This window comes from Pagrus pagrus (genome assembly GCF_965226575.1).
Source record: "Pagrus pagrus genome assembly, chromosome: 5".
Classification (NCBI taxonomy): Eukaryota; Metazoa; Chordata; class Actinopteri; order Spariformes; family Sparidae; genus Pagrus; species Pagrus pagrus.
In genome coordinates, this window is record NC_140189.1 from 30,804,856 (window position 1) to 30,820,299 (window position 15,444).

General features: G+C 41.4%; 1 protein-coding gene across 3 annotated transcripts in view; it reads right to left on the bottom strand.

The window, feature by feature from the left end:
* Positions 1-3,575: 3,575 nt before the first annotated feature.
* LOC311257200 (ATP-binding cassette sub-family C member 5) overlaps positions 3,576-15,444 on the bottom strand; it is a 36,847-nt gene continuing 24,978 nt past the window's right edge. For all 3 annotated transcript variants that reach the window (XM_084352680.1, XM_084352681.1, XM_084352679.1), the window contains 11 exons: positions 14,827-14,956; positions 14,302-14,455; positions 10,797-10,925; positions 10,448-10,634; positions 9,136-9,225; positions 8,529-8,721; positions 8,264-8,423; positions 6,380-6,458; positions 6,158-6,271; positions 4,749-4,913; positions 3,576-3,796 (listed from right to left, as the gene is read on the bottom strand). In XM_084352680.1, coding sequence (XP_084208806.1) covers positions 3,704-3,796; positions 4,749-4,913; positions 6,158-6,271; positions 6,380-6,458; positions 8,264-8,423; positions 8,529-8,721; positions 9,136-9,225; positions 10,448-10,634; positions 10,797-10,925; positions 14,302-14,455; positions 14,827-14,956 — 1,494 coding nt within the window. In that variant the 3' untranslated portion in view covers positions 3,576-3,703. The remainder of the gene's footprint in view (positions 3,797-4,748; positions 4,914-6,157; positions 6,272-6,379; positions 6,459-8,263; positions 8,424-8,528; positions 8,722-9,135; positions 9,226-10,447; positions 10,635-10,796; positions 10,926-14,301; positions 14,456-14,826; positions 14,957-15,444) is intronic.

Here is a 15,444-nt window from a genome sequence, read left to right on the forward strand (position 1 = left end):
ACTGTGGCTGGGGTGGGTGTCTCTGTGCAGACATCTCATCTCACCGATGTCACCGATGCTCTGGAGTTGGGTATCAGTGATGTTCTGGGAGGTATTAATCACCTGCTGTAGAGGCTGTCTGTCCTGAGCCGTGATGAACCATATCAGTTTGTGATGTTTCCAGTCAGGATGCTCTCTATTGCTCCTCTGTAAAAGTTAACCAGGATCTTCCTTAGGCAGTAGAGCTTTTTCTGTACTCTTTTAAGCCAAAGATAAGACAGATAATTTCTAGGAACCTATAACTCCACCTCAGCTCCACTGATGTAGACAGGTGTGTCAGCTCCTTGGTTTTGCTGACGTTGAGCAGTAGCTTGTTCTCTGTGCACCACTCTGCAAGATTGTTGATTTCCTCCCAGTATGAACTCTCATAGCTGTTTGTAATGCGGCTGATGATGGCGGTGTCATCCACACACTTCACAATAGAGTTCTCCTGATGCCTGCGAGTGCAGTCATGTGTGTAGAGTTTGCTATGCAGAGAAACTACATGAGAATTTCAAGTAAGTTTAACTCATGAGGAAAACAATGAAGATGTTCAAGTAAACGTAGCACTGTGCTGAGGTTTCACTACGACTGCTTTTGTGAGTATGTGACATGTAACATGTATAACTTATAATGTGTGTGTGTGTGTGTGTGTGTGTGTGTGTGTGTGTGTGTCTTTGTTTGTGTGCAACCTTTCTACACATTCACAATTCACATTGAATTTCTCATGCAGAGTTTCAACTTTTATTTCATTTTCAACGCTCTAAATCCTATTGACCCTCATTGAGCCAGTAGAAAAACAAAGGGTACGCTGTGTTGCATGCTAAAAACTTTGGTCTGGGTTGATTTTCAACACGCAGATCGTCAGATAGCGACAGTTTGGGTTGGCATCCACCCACCGGCAGGGGTAGTCTGAGGTTTGAGAAGCGAGCTTATGACCGGAGGGTCGCTGGTTCAAATCTGCGAGCCAGGGGGATGAATCTGGGTGGGGACAGTGAAAGGCAGCGCTTGCTCCAACCTCATTACCACCGCTCTTGAGCAAGGCTCTTTAAGGCCTTGATGTGGGTCCTACTTTTGAACCTGTTCTTGAAGCCCTATTTTGAAAAGGTTGCTTGTGTCAACATTTAATTTTCGCACCTTCAGTATTTCAGTTTGGTGTGTGTCCCTAAATAAATGTGTTTAATCAAAATACCAGAAAAACTGTACACACTGCACAGAGAGGGAAAGAAACAGAGACTTAACTAGGGCAGCTCATTTGTCCCCTTGGAACAAAGGTCTTGATTTTTAATAATAGTAGTGTGTCTAACCTTATTTGTTAAAACATACAGCAACAGCAGCTCAGCAAGACTCTATGAACTGTGGCAGACTGACTGTGAATGTAGAGGTCAAAACTCCAGCAACACTAGCAGTATATACAAGACTCTATAAGCTGCTATGTGTGTGGATTTATAAAATTGGTTGTTTTATATTCTTTTTTTAAAAATCTTTCTGAACATTTTTCATCCTCATACCTGCCTCGTTTAAACGTTTTTTTGCATTGTGCGTTTCACGATGACCCTGATGAAGGCCACAAGCTGAAACACGTTGGTCTAACAATAAAGTTGTTCTATATTCTCCAAGTGTAGCGGGAGGTTTTTCATTTCTTTAGACCTTGTTCCATTCTCAATGCCCTTCGGAAGTAGCTGAAGCTGTGCCAGAAACCCCCTACCCTGCTCCCAGACCGACTGTGAGTGACGGGCTTATAATGCTATTATGGAATGTTGTTGCAGCAGGAGGCGAAGCCAGGACAAGAAACACAAAGGCTCCGACTCGCTGACTATCTGATATGTAATGCTAATCAGTGCTAATCAGCAGGGGGTCAGAGCAGGATAACTACTCAGTCCAGTTGTTTGTGGACACAGCTGTTTATCTCGCTCTCTCTCGTTCCCTCTCACACAGATTCCTGCAAAGGACATTCGGTATAAAGTCACTTGTGCTGTGCAGTCCTGCAAGTTTTATAAATAAATGAAAGAATTTATTGTGAATAAATGAATGAATTCCACCTATTTTCCGACCTCGTTAAAGGAATTTATGTTGTTCGCTAACAGCTGACCAGTTTCAGCACAGTCCTCATAATCGGCTGATTGCAGCACGCTGTGGAAACAGGTGTGTGTGCAGCACACTGAGTGCCTCGAGCCACACAAGGCTTCACGCAACTCTCCAGTCGTATTCCCACATGTGAACCGACTTGGGAAAATGTGTGGAGTTCCCCTTTAAAACAACAATATGTAGAAATTGGCATTTTGTGTGATTTGGCGCCTCTCCCCACAGTTTCTGAGTGAAACACCACTGTCGTAAATACAAATCCCCGGTCTGTAACAATCAGTCATCTTGAAGTAAACATGTACCGCTGTGATCCGACCCCCTCACTGATGTACATAGTGTAGAAACAAGTGATGGGGAGGCAGAGTGGCTGAGACAGACACCATTCACCCTGTTACAGGACACTGTACCATCAACATGACTCTGAAGCTGTAATTTCAAGGTAAAAAAGTGACATAATGTTGCTTTCATATGTAAAATATCTTAGACAAGTGGACATCAGCGTATATAAAAATATTTTAATTGAAAAAACAACTCAAACATTTACAAAAAAGGAAAATATTGCAACATCATAATCTCATGTGTACAAAGGCAATCGTGACAATGCATCAATGCAATAGAAAGATATTGCACTCTTCATGATTGTTCAGCATGTACTTGATTCTAAGGCAGAAGTTTTACAATCCCCAGCTTTGTGAGAACACAACGTTTGAAGACACATCCTGATGTTGCTCAGCTTTAACTCCACTGCCATCTTAATCACGACAGTATAACACAATCTGTCCAACACCGGAATGACTTTGCCATTAAAAACATAAAAACAGCAGTCTAAAAAGCGCAGGTTTTTAAACTCCAGCATTTTGATTTAGAGGAAACATTAGCTCTTTTCATAACACAGTACTTGCATGCGGTCTAATATAAAAGCATGCTCACATGGCTAACTCCATTATATGACCTGAAGTGTTTACTGCTCTAGGCACGTATTTGCAATAATTTACTGGAATTACTGCATTAAAATGCTGAACTAGATGCATAATACATTAAAAAAAAACATTTTTTGCATGTTTCAGACATTACCTGCTAGGAATGATTAATAGATGATTTGTTTATAGATATACAATATTGAATAATCAACACTACATAACGTATTCTTCACAGTAAATTCCTGCACTGTGAGGTCGTAGTTAACGGAAATAAAATGACTAAAACTAATTAGAGCCTCACTGATTAGCTGGCCTCCAGAGGAAAACGAAGCACCGCATGTCCTTTAATGTGTCCACATGAAATATAAAGTGCTGTTGTCAGAGTCGCTGCTCTGTTTCACTGAAAGTTAATTATTTGGCCTCCGGGAAATAACTCTTGTGACACGGCAGCAAAGAGCAGGAGGCTGTTACGTCTGTCTGTTGTGAGATTTGATGTGCCCTTCAGAAATGTGGTCCCTCGGTCTTTGGTTTGGAAATAAACAGACGATGTCGCACATAGCAGCCATCACAGGAGCCCTCTGTATTTATTAACACACGACTTTCACACCGCGGCAGGATTGAATTAACTGCGTTCTTTGTGCAATTCAGGTCCTCCGCTGAAGATCAGGGCCTGGAGTCTTTTATCTGCTTTGGTTTTCTGAGGCTTCTATCATGGCTCTGAATCTCGAGTTTTCATCTGCCAGCAAGGCGGCGGGACTGTCAAACTCCAAAATCTACAAGAATGAAAGAGATGAAACGGTGATCAGCGCCAGCATATAAAATCAGACAGTCCTACTTGCTCATTCCATGAACTTGTGTGGCGGGAACAAAAAATCAAGGCATATTATTTTCTCTAAGAATATTATAACCTGAGTTATTTCCCGAGGGCAGCGTATGAAAAGAATTTGAATGTCTAGAAAAAAATACTGTCCTCAGGCAGCCTTGTTCTGCTTTGATGTGAGCCACAAGTTTCTCTAAATTTACGCAACTAACGCTAATTGATCACTAAAAGCTACGTTACTCTCACAATTTCGCCATAGCTGCATTTACACGGAGCCTAATATTCTGATTATAATAACTTTAAAAGCCCAAACAGAAAATAAATCCTCCATATAAACGTCTCAGCCACAATAAACAGGCTCACACTGGACAAAATCCTACTGATTCTACATTTTAGTAGAAACTTAAGGGATACTTTTTACTTCAATACTCTGAGGACATTTCAGAGCCTGTACTTTCTTACTTTTACTTGTGTTTACGAGTGTTTAGTACCTCTACTTGAGTAGATAATGTACTTTTGCCCAACCCAGAGAGCACGGTTGCACAGTCACAGTGGCAATTAGTGATAGTGATCATTTCACACCACGAATCTTGTCGATCCCGATCACTCACTAAACTCTGCACACTGATGAATCCTTTGAGAGGTAAATTCAACTTATTAACAGGGTTAAGGGGTGACGCTGAGACTGGTAATCATTCGGTGTGTGTTTCATGTTCACTACTTGCATCAAATGTCACCTAGAGCACAAGACTGCCCGAGTAAAACGTGCACTGCCTTATCCAATCCGTCACCTCAAAGGGACCAATTCACACAGTAAATCAGCGGGATATCAACTTGGGAATGAGTTTCAATCGAGGAGCCGAATTGTGCAATCGCGCAATCACTCATGTTGCCTTTATACACACCTGGCCGTTGTCCAGGACCATGACCCTGCTGCAGCTCATCACCGTGTTCAGACGATGGGCGATGATGAGGGTGGTGCAGCTGCCAAACGCGCTGCGAATGGTCTCCTGAATGAGAAGATCTGTCTCAGTGTCGATGGCTGCTGTTGCTTCGTCCAATATTAGAACCTACAAAATGATAAAAATAGAAAAAAACCCAGCACATTTTAAAAGGAGACTCCTGTTTTTCATTGTCTTTACCCAGCCACAAGTCACCTGTATTTCTCCCAATGTAAGATACATTTTCACCCCTTTTTTTCCCTTTTAGTTATCACAACCTGTTTCTGGCACTGTACAGCTACTGTTGAGACGGACAGAGAGATGGAGGCGTTTTAAAGAAAAGTGGCACGCATTTTGTAAAAACTGCCACATCAATCACCAATTGAGAAGCTGAGCAAACTGCACAGACGCCATAAAAAAACTAATGAATGAAGGAAAATTAATGAATATTAATTTAGGCCAGAGATTCATGAAAGTTCACACCAAAAGGGGCAAATTATTCTGCATCCTTTCCTCAAAATGAAATGGCGAACTAAAAGTTTTTGGGCAAAAGTGTTGCTGCGGTTTACTTATTTTTGTTATTTTCATTCTTTAAAAGTCACCATCATGCAGCAAACAAAGTCTCAGAAACTCACATTTTTCAGACTCCTGCTTTGGTTTTGAAATCCTCCAAGTTTTTTGAGGTCTCAAGGTTGGCAAGTATGGTGTGACTGTTTTATATAACATAGCTGTATTTTTTTACTCTTTTTTTTTATACCTGCACCAAGGACATTTTATATTGCCAAGTGAGTTTGTCTTTATGAATGTCATACTTAAACATATTTTTACAGAATATTTCATTATTCTTTTCTTCAAGTCTTTTTCCAAGGACATTTCAGAATGCATTTCTTCAGGCTGTTGTGTCTACATGACATTACATCTAAATCTTTTCCTATTTGATTATTATATTTCTATGTCATTAACACTACCATTTCCATTTCCATTATTATTATTATTATTATTACATTATGATTTGTTTTTACTCTTTTCTCATGTCTCACTTATACATGAGATACTGACCTCTGTGTGACTTACTGATTAAACAAAGTAAAATACACGATGAAGTCAATAAACAACTAATCAGGAGATGTAAAGTTACAGAACGTTATTAACACAAAATTATGAAACACAGCTCATTCCTAATTCATGCTTCTGAGAGCCACTAGGTGGCAGTGTTATCCCATGCAGAGACACATGCACTATTCTATGATATGGAGAGCTTCTGTTCTTAGATTATAAAACTGAGGAGAACCTCTTACTCGAGCTGCTATCATCACCATGCCAAACACTGTTCCTCATGTAAATGTGAACAAGCAGTATTATTCAAACAGCACCTTGCTGTTGCGCAGCAGGGCCCTGGCCACGCAGAGTAGCTGTCGTTCTCCCACTGAGAAGTTCTCTCCGTTCTCCGTCACCTCTGAGTGGAGCGAGTGAGGCAGCTGGCTGACCTGCGGGAGGTCATGCAGAGGTGTGAGGACAAGTATGAGGGATTTATTCTATTCAAGTAATGCATCATTTGGCATAAGCTGACAGTGTTTAAGTGACTTGACACTTACCATCTCTTTAATATGAGTCTTCTCAAGAGATTCCCATATCTGGGAATCAGAGTATTGATCCCAGGGGTCTAAATTGCTCCTATTGGAAAAAGAAGACATAATTGTGATTGAACATGATGAGCACTGCTGACCAACGTCAATTCTCATCTGAGCCCGAGGTCATCCGCATCCATAAACCAACTGACTGCTAGTTTTTATAAAAACAGTGCTGATGTTTTGTTTTTGAATGCGTCTTGCCTGTCAAATTTAGCATTTATGTGCTTTTAGTTTTTACTACCTATCACCATTTTTGTGTCTGTCATGATTTTCCTCTGGTGTGGCTTTACATTCAGACTAACAGACACAGCCCAGACACAAAACATAGTATCTAGTATAACTCAAGAATCTTAAGAAAACCATTAGTGTGATACATGCATGTATTTAAACAGATGTATAATAAATTCTGCCCTGTTTATCAGGGTGGCATGATATGCTAAAAAAGAAAAACTTAGATTATTTTGACAGATATTGCGATTGATTAAGTGGTGATTTGATTTGAGCGGGAATGGTTTTCATTTATCCGTAATTCATCCTGTTTTTATGCCTTCGTAACTCAATATGTAACTTGTTTTTGAAAACCTCCGTGTGATATTGTTAAATTATATTATGATATTATGTGATATTTTGCTGGGGGCTGTGCCAAACACGCATATTCCCAAAGTCTGGAGAACATGGTGTGTAGGCCAGGGCTTCTCCATAGCACCACAATGCTCCATTTATAATGGCACTTTGTGACACATTTTACTTTAAGCAAAAAGTTCAGCTCCTGTGATTTTCACTTGCAATTTTGTTAGGATTTTTAATAAATTCAGCAGTTTTTATGTTAAAAGTGTTCATTGTTCATTGTGGTTTTAACCAGGCAGCTTGACTGAAGGCACATCAGCAGGGAGTAGCAGACAATACAAGAAGGAAGTATAAAGACTTGTGACAGACGCCCAGTGTGACCACATTGTAGCACCACTAGACACCACGGGATTTTCCATTAGAGGAGCTAGAACAGTTTTTGCGGCGCCTGACTCTCCTGTAGTCATGTTGTATTTCCTACCTTATTTTAGCGGCCAGCATCAGATGTCATACATAATCTAATTCAGGAGAACCTGAAGGGTCAGACTGGCTCAGTTAAAGTCCCACATTTGCAATTGCATGGTCTTTGGTCTTTGTTTTTTTTGTTTTTTTTACTGTGAACTCTGACAGAACCTTAGAAGTTATTTTTTTAAAAATGTTTTTAAATGTACTTGGATGTTTTAGACTTCCATATGAACTTTTGTCTACATCTGACCTTTCCTAAACAAGCTACAGCCATTTATTATTATATTGTCCAAGGTTTTTTTCAGTGAAAAACAGGTGTAATTGTATCACTCCATTTACTGACCGTGTGTCCAAAAAAGTTAAGAGAGTAAATAGAAAGGTTATTAAATCATTACAGAGGACACTGAAGCAAAAGTGAATTATCTATTGAACATGAACAACAAAAGTAGTTTGGCTACAACCATTGCCCATTGGCCCAGAGGAAGAAACTACGTGGGTTCATAATCACATTCACAACAGAGCCCCTGATTGCCCAATCAAGACAAGTGCTCCTGAAAGGTTGAGAAACTCTGCTTTACATGAGGTTTAAAAGCATATAGATAGGATTAATGATTCAAAAGTTATTAAACATTTTAGAAAAATAGCTATTATTAGCCACCGCCTGCTGCGGAGGTCTTTGAAAGTTAAGAGCACATTAACGGTTGAGAGGTTGTTGTTCTCATTCATTCCCTGTGCTCTGCTTTTTAAACTTTGCAAAGCTGCACCAATGCATGCCTTACAAAGCTCATTAATGCAAGCAATTATCATTCGGATTACCTGACTGTCCCGATGAAGAGCACCGGCTCTTGAGGAATGATGGCTAGCTTGCTCCGCAGGTCATCCAGACCAATCTGGGCGATATTGATTCCGTCAATGATAATAGAGCCTCCGGTCAGCTCCACCAGTCTGAACAGAGCTACACCCAGAGAGGACTTCCCTGCAACAGAAAAGATACTGCATGCAAAAAATGTGCGTACAAAGGGGAGATTAAAAAAGTAGCTGAAAATGCTGCTGGCTGGGGAACACAAAGGGTCAGCTATACCTGATCCCGTGCGACCCACAATGCCGATGGTCTCTTCAGGCAGGATGGTGAAGGACAGATTCTTAAGCACAAGCGGCAGACTGTCACGATAACTCATCTCTACATCCTGGAAGGTGATCTCTCCCCGCTGAGGCCAGGAGGGGGCAGGAGCGGCTGCCTCAGGACTTTGTCGGGGCGCTTCACTCTCTAGATTCTGAGATAAAGAAAGGGGATGGTATCTGGTATTAATCTCTAAATCTCTGTGGAGGTGCAAGCCCCTCTAACTGATTTGTAGTGATTTTCACCGCATGAGCTTTTCTTTGCACTCGAGACTGAAGAGAAAAGTTGCTATTCGTATCTTTGCAGTTTGATGGCTGTTGTGTGAAACAAGCCCTGTCATGTGCTCTGGAGTGTGTAAAGACCGCACACTGGGTTTCTATCTCCTCCCCGCTGCGCTGCTTATCACACATATACAATCACATGCACACGGTGGAAGCACACACATGTCTGGACATGCCAACTGCCCTAAATTCATGCTGGTCTGCCAGTCCAGTCCATGTGATGATGTGCAGTGTGTCTCGAGTGTCACATAATCCACCTCCCTAACTCTGCCAATCAATGTTCCTACCTTTATATAATGATTGATCCTCTCGACTGATGTAAACCGAGCTTCAGTCTCTGTGAGCAGCCGCACCGTGAACTGAAACAAGCCGGTCAGCTGGAGGTGAGGGAGAAGCAGAGAGAGTTGAAAGGTCAGGGATTAACACTGTCGCAGAGCTTACCGCGAAAGACTTGGCATTTACAACTTCAACACATGAGCGCTGAAACAATAAAAACATTTACAGGCTAATAAACTGATTTGCTGATAGGACTCCTTCACAAATCTCCGCCATGACTGCTTTTTTTTACTTATTTATTTTTAATTTCTAATTGATGCTTATCTCCATTTTGCCATCCCATTTGCTGTTGTAACAATAGAAATTTGCCCGTTGTGTGACTAATAAAGGATAATCCTTTCTTATCTTAAATGCTAAACTGCAGTTCAGCAGGTAAAATGTAAAGATAGCAGACACGAAGAAGAGTCATGAAATAATACAGCATACAGCAAACTGTACCGAAAACAACATTAGCCACCATTAACTACACCGTACCAAGTGAGGCTATTTATTGCTTATGAATTCAACTTTTCATGTGTGAGAGCTAGAACGTGTTTTTTCTTCTATTTACATGGTCTAGATTTAAGTTTCATTTATTGAGGGAACAGTTTAAGTACGTGCCAACAAGTTTTAGCTCAAATTTACAGTACATGCACCCAGTTGGGCAGAAAAACAAGAAAATACAAACAAGCAATTCCATTAAATTAATGCAACATGTTAAACTAAATTTTCATGAAAACTTTAAAAACAGAAGAAGACGATACAAGGTTAAGAAACGTCACATTTGTTATCTTTTCAGAAGCTTCAAACTAGTTTCTTATTAACCTCATAGACTACGAGGGTGTAAAACCACTGACGTCACTCATTGGTTTGTGGACTTGTGTTTTGAAGATTCAGGTTTGGCATTATAGCCTTCGCCATCTTGTTTATTAGAGCCAGAAGTGACCATATCTGGAGGAGAGGGTGTAGCTGGGGAGGATACTGATTGGATCTGACTGATAACCCTGAGGACACGCCTTGGTACGGACTTGTCAATCACAAGGTAGCCAGGCATATACATTTTACGCTTGATGGGACCATAATTTACTAAATGAACATCATGTTGCATTGAACAAGACTTGAAACTAGTGATTGAGACTGTAAATCCATTATGAAACTGTTTACTGAGGTAATAAAACCCCTGCTGGCTATTAGAAATAATGCAAGTTTAAGACACGTCGGCATCAGACTCGGGAGCTCGTCCATATCTTATACAGTCAATGGCAACTACATGTGCTTACATACCTGCACCGCGTACGATATGGCCAGGCCTGCATAGGCTGGAGGTATCTGATTGTGCATGAAGACAATGAGAAGCGCTACAGCTGTGATAAGAGAGATGCTGATGAGGTCCAGGCGGACTGCCAGCCAACGCATAGCGCAACTGAAGAGGTAGTTAGAGGCCTGGTTGGTGTCCAGCAATTCCTGATATCTGAGGAAAGAGAGATAAAATAATTACAGCCAGAGAAAAAGCAAGAAGGACTCTATTTCTGGTGTGATGTTTAATATCTGTGAACTGAAAACACACAACGAGAGATACGACGGAATTAAAGTTTAATGATCTCCATCTCTGACAGACACCATTCGTACTCACCTTTGGAGGAAGTCGTGCCTTCTTCCATAGGCGTGGATGGTGGAGAGTCCCTGAAGACTGCTGGTGATGTGAGAGGTGAATGGTGATTGGCTGATGTTCTCCAGGCGCTTCAGCTCGCGAATCAGAACCCTGGAAATAGAAAAAAAAAATCATCTCAGACATTCATCCTCCTAAGAAGAATACGTATACCGAGCTCCAGTGGCTACTTATGCAGTGTGACGCATCCACAGCGCCTTCTAACGTTAGCAGCAACCGTCTTTAAATATTATTTACAGGCAAAGATAAACTGACTGACTAGAAATGTACAACAACACAACGTTTATTTTGATTTTCAACCCCAAATGGTTGTGAAAAATCCAAATTAGGTAAGATTGCAGCACCGCAGAGCAGAAAAGCCTCCACTCAGATTTGCCTGATTTGAATGAAAATGGCAGGGAACTGTGTGCAAATAGGCTCCGGCATGTGAGGAGCAAATCTTTCAAATAAATTACATCAAATTGGAAAACATCATGGAGAACATTTTATCCTCACAATGAGCCGCAGCAAGTATAAAAGAGACCAGGTTTTTTGAAATCCTGTGTGAGACGTGCGGTACAAACTTTTGTGAAGGTTTTAAGATCTGAAGCACACGCGTCACATTTTGGTCAAATTGATATTGCTGCCATCAGCCACTTATTTACTTTGCATCTTCCACTGATCTTGAAAGGACCACGGACATTACAGCTGAATATGGAAACCTCACAGAAGAATGAAAGAATGGGAAATGCATCAGCTCTAATGATGCAGTTGTGTGTCACACAAGGAATGACGGCACGGCGAGCAGAGAGGATGTGGTCCACGACACAGCGCTGCTTTCCTGACAGAGCCCCGGACATTTCCCCACTATCTGATCCAATGTTATGAGCATCGGGCCATACGATAGGCAGCCAAAGAGACACCAGGCTCGCTGTCCACGTTGCAGTGTGAGTGAGGGTGGTTTATTGACAAAGGCGAGGTGTCGTTCTACTTTTAGACACCAACACAGAATGGATGGGTGCATGTGAATTTCAAGTCTCCCATGAATCATTTGGTTTTTCTCATAACAGCGCAGAAGAGAGCGGGAAAGAACATGACACTTCCTCGCTTCGAGCCTGCGATCCAGACAAACATGTTTATGCCCTGGGCAGTTTCATTTCAGAATTCAATAAAGGCTGCTTTAGAAGTGGGTGATTTCAATGGGAGATCCAGTTAGATGTACCGTCTATACATATCCTCGGATGTCGTGACTTTATAAGATACAGTATTTCATTCTCTTTTAAGCGTTGCCAGGGGTGATTGCTACGGTTTGGTAAAGGTCTTCGTCTTCCTCTTGTGTGCTTAAACGCTCTATCAAAGTTGAACATTAATTCCACTTGAATTGCCGACAAATCAAGTGTCTCTTTAAAGATAGATGAAGATATTTTGTAACTAAATTGATCCCTCAAGAGACAAACTGTTATAAGATCTGATTAAAGAAATCGAGAATTCCAGCTTATGTGGGGACGAGATATCAAACGGTTCAGACCCGCAGAAGGGGAGGGGAAGTTGTGTGTGATTTGTAAGCAGGGACACAGCTCAGCTTTGAACCTAAAGCAATCAGTATCATGAAATATTCCCCCAAAACTCGGCTCTACTCGAGAAATATGAATTCAAATCTAAATGATCGCACTTCATTTTATATTTGCCATCGCTACAAATCACACGTACTGTATGACATCTGGAACTTCTTGTATTTTGTTTTTTGTACTTTCTGACTTTACAACAGCACAACAATAAGGCTGAGAGTCACGCTCCTTTTGATCTCTCAGATAGGGGAAATAACAAGACGCCGTGGTTATTTCCCATGATGCCAGCGCGCTGTTGTTTGCCTCGGTGGATTCACCTTTATTGCACAATCGCTGACGAAATCGTAAATAATGACTAATGCAGAGTCATTGGATCATCCGCGGCGCTCTCGCAACAGCAGAACTGTTAAAAATTAGATCATTGGTCGATAACACTCTTCATACTTACAGATGAGATTATCACTGCACTTCTTTCACTGTTCGTCACCAAAAGTACTCTCCTGTTATATCTCACTGATTAGAATGAAGCCCAGGTCAGACAAAACATTTGCAACGAAACTGCTTTCGAACATTGCAGGGAACTGGAGCTTTGTTTTTATTACTAAATTCACGATCAATAATACAACGCCAATCACAATCACACAGAAATATCATTTGAGACTTGTTTGGTTTAACCTTTAATCAAATGTCTCATTGTGAGAAATGGCCACCTGCAGTGCTACAATCAGAGACAATAATAAAAACTAGAATTGAGAATAATCACCCACTCTGCAGCACCACAGAGATTATTAGCCTGCGTTAGGTCAGTGTTTGTTGGCAGCTAAGATCACAAACCTGCTGCCCCGAACCGAACAGCAGACAGAAAAAGTCAGGGACTGGTGGCTGATGAGGCCCCTTTTCTGAATAACAACCACTACTGAAGACTAGCCGGAAAATATGATGTAAATCACTCTGTGTCGGCTGGCACGTTAGCCCTGTATATACTTTATGAGCCGGTGTGTATCTGTCAGCTTGATTGGACTTTTTATTCCGTCCCCTAGTGATTAAAAATCTATCAATGCAAATATAAGTTACAACTTAAAGACTTAAATTTTCCTAAACATTTCTAAGAATGTTCAAAGCAAGAGAAATTTGAATTTTACTCGAGGTAACGGTGCTTTTCATTTAGTCGCCTGTCGTTTTAACTTCCAACATGAATAAAACCAGAGACATTATAGAGAGAGACAGACCGCTTAAGGCATTTTGCATAGAAAAGTCCGTAACGGCTGCCCCTTCCTGCCAAAAGCCAATCTTGTGCTTTGTAGCAGCCGAAATGGGAAAGATGTCAGCCAATCGCATTGTTGCACCGATTGGAGCGCACAGCTAAGATTCACGACAGTTTCAACCGATTTGGTGCTGCTGCAGACTTCTAATAAGCATGGAAGAGGAGGAGATCACGCTAACGCACAGGATTAACAGGCAAGGTGAGGTTATTCAAAGATTACATGTTAAACTCATATTCGTTCCAGAGCTCTGGTGGGATTAGCTGGCGGCAGGACTGTAAAAGAAGTTGGTGCCGTGAAACTGTGCACATGCGCAGTATAAGTATTACGTTGAAACCTTATTTTGGGGCAAAGTCAACAAACTTTTATTGGATTTGACTGGTGATTCTATACATGCATGCTCCCTGATTCATATACATAGATTGTCATCAGCAGTGGTGGTTGTTTAACACTGATGATAACAACTCCCATGATCCCATGCTACATGCATCTTTTGTTTTTGTTTTGTTTGAGAAAACCCCATTGGGCAGAAATGACATACTGTGTGCTTTAAGGAACTTGAGTACTTGTTTCTTATTAATCACGTGTTACAGTCTGTGTATGAATATCAGGCTCACTGCCAAATAGCAATGATAACAAGAGAAGTGATGAGAATCTGACCTGGAGACACGGTTCACGAAGCAGAGGAAGATTCCCAGGGGCAGGATGGATATCAGGAACCAGGGGAAGACGATGCCCACCATCACCAAGCAAAACAGCACCAGGGTGAGGTTCTGCAGCAGCATTTCAGCTTGCATGGTAAGACGTACGTCAACTTTGGAGAGGAAACATATTATATATCAGACACACTGCGTGATTTTGGATCTATCTCTGCATGTGAACTATCTTTTTGTGCCCCCCTAAGTGGTTTTAGCTTTTTTTTCCCTCAAAAGAGAGAATAAGACACAGTGGAGTCTACAAAATATTATGCTTAGAAACAAAATCAACCATCCAAAAAAAGCCCCAGCAACCCACAAATCAACATGTCAAACAAAGACACCAGTGAAGTGGATAGCAGAAAGCCACTCCCTCAGGCCAAAAAACCCACACTGTGTCTCAGCACTACACCTTGTCAACCGCTGTGACTTCACTGACTGAGAGCTCTCTTTAGGGAAAGGTTCCCAGTCAAGACAAATCAAGCCTCACCCTCATCCATGTCCCTGGAGAAGCGGGTCAGGATACGACCCAGAGGTGTTGTATCAAAAAAGCGCATGGGGCTGAGGAGGAGCCGGCGGAACAGCTTGTCGTGCAGCACGGAGGCAGCCTTCACCGTGCACTGTCAACACAAACAACAACAGCCGTGTCTGAACAGGAGACCTGACACATGTAAACAAACCACTTTAAGAAGCATACGGAAAGAATCATGGCTTGGATAAACAGACAGTCTGTCGATGTGCTCAAACGCTGAAGCACACAATGGATAAATACGGTGGCAGTCAAGAAGCAAATGCTACCTCACCATATGCTAAGCATGTGCACAGTGATGGGTTGTTATTTTTTTTCCTTCTCCTCGCACAAGGCAAGCTGTCAAATCTTCATTTATAATGAGTTTCTGGGAGGCTGACATAAAGGTCATGACCTAATGAGCAAGAGACATTTCACCAATTGGACAGAAATTACATGTGGCAGCAGAGAACAAATTAATTCTATTAATGGAATATTCAACAGTCCCAGAGATCTCATCACAGCTAGGGGTAAAAAAAGATTAGCCGGCTTTGAAAAATTAGCAATTTCAAGTGGCACACATTATCGTGGGGACCTAAC